We start from the raw sequence: 1,536 nt of genomic DNA on the forward strand, positions 1-1,536 counted from the left end.
CTGCAAGTAACCTCCTCTACTAGCAGGCTGCCAACTCTGAGTTGGCAAATAATGGAGTTAGAAGGTGATCAAAAGGCTGAAAGGTGATCAAAGCCCAAATAATTTCTTTAAATACATTTGTAGATGATATTTATCGGTAGTATTTGTTAATAATGTTTTCTATTTAAATGTCCATTTTGGGTGAAAATCCACACTTACTGAACTTTTAATTATCTCATGATAATTGAGATACTATGTTGAGATAACCTGTGGCAGAGGTCAGTTTTTCACCAACTGGAGAACCTAGCTGTAAATGATCATCTCTGTTTGTGTGTTTGAATAGCACCACTCACCTGACTACATAACTTGGATTATGGCCATTTTTACTTTTTATTCCACTTCATGTTAGAAGAACAAAATTATTGGTCATAGAATACAAATGTTTGCATAAATTCTTGACTCCCTTTATCTGCCTAAATACAGCTAATGAAAAATGAGATAGCATATGAAGCAGTGATAGAAATTTTATACTAGTGTGTGTCTTAACTAATAAATTACTGTTTAGCCCTTTGACTAATATTCCATTCCAAGTAGTTATTTAAGCATAACTCTTTATTAGTTTTAGATTTTTCAATTCTGTGAAACACAATTTTGTCAGTATAACCTTTTTTGCTTTTCATGTAAGGAAGGTTTAAAGTAGCCAGGTATAAATTCTGCAGTATCTTATGTTAGCTGAAATGCCTGCATGTCTTTTGTCTGATGAAATGCCTGTAAATATGTTTTTCTTGAAATGGCTTCTCAAAAGTCTTAATATCTGATGCTCCTCTCACTATACAGGTGTAATTAATTCCAGGGATGTAAACAGCAGTGCAGAAATTCAAAACCTGTTGAAGGGAAGCAGACATCCTACCTAAGCTTTTAAGATATGCTGCTTTCAGTGAAATTACAAACAGCTTTTCCTTTCATCAGAAAAAACCAACTTATCATAAAGTAGTATAATGGGGACATTACAGCAATTACTGATTTCTACACCACTGCTCACTGGAGGGCATTTCCAGATGTCTTGATATATACTACTTCTGATAAATAAATTGGGAAGAGCTTGACATCAATTGGTCTTAAATGTCTAAGTGTTTTCACTGTTACTTAGACGTAGTGTTTTTCATTAGCTTTGGCTTCCAAAAGGGAAATCCTAGAAGATTATTCCTCCAGTGCTGAAACATACCCCGCGTTTAAAGCTGGAGAAGAGTCTGGCATTTCCAAGATCAGCGCTAGACGAGTGGCACAAGATCTCCTTGATCTTCCTTCATTACAAACCTTTCTTCCATTCTTGTCCATTCAAGCTATAATCCCAAATCTAATATTAAGATTTTTTTTTCTGCACATGCAGGGCATGGTCTGTGGTCAGCCTTGTCCTGAGGGTCGTTATGGGAAAAACTGTTCCCAGGAGTGCCAGTGCCACAATGGAGGGACCTGTGACTCGGCGACAGGTCAATGCCATTGCAGCCCAGGTTACACAGGGGAACGGTAAGGAAAACTTATTTTTGCCAGACTGCT

General features: G+C 36.8%; 1 protein-coding gene across 3 annotated transcripts in view; it reads left to right on the forward strand.

Annotated features, from left to right (window-relative positions):
• The window catches only part of MEGF10 (multiple EGF-like-domains 10), a 77,641-nt gene that overhangs the window by 29,852 nt on the left and 46,253 nt on the right, over positions 1–1,536 (forward strand). For all 3 annotated transcript variants that reach the window (XM_009319585.1, XM_009319602.1, XM_009319593.1), the window contains exon 7: positions 1,370–1,506. In XM_009319585.1, the coding sequence (XP_009317860.1) occupies positions 1,370–1,506 (137 nt within the window). The remainder of the gene's footprint in view (positions 1–1,369; positions 1,507–1,536) is intronic.

Source organism: Pygoscelis adeliae, unplaced genomic scaffold (assembly GCF_000699105.1).
Source record: "Pygoscelis adeliae isolate BGI_AS28 unplaced genomic scaffold, ASM69910v1 Scaffold110, whole genome shotgun sequence".
Taxonomy (NCBI): domain Eukaryota; kingdom Metazoa; phylum Chordata; class Aves; order Sphenisciformes; family Spheniscidae; genus Pygoscelis; species Pygoscelis adeliae.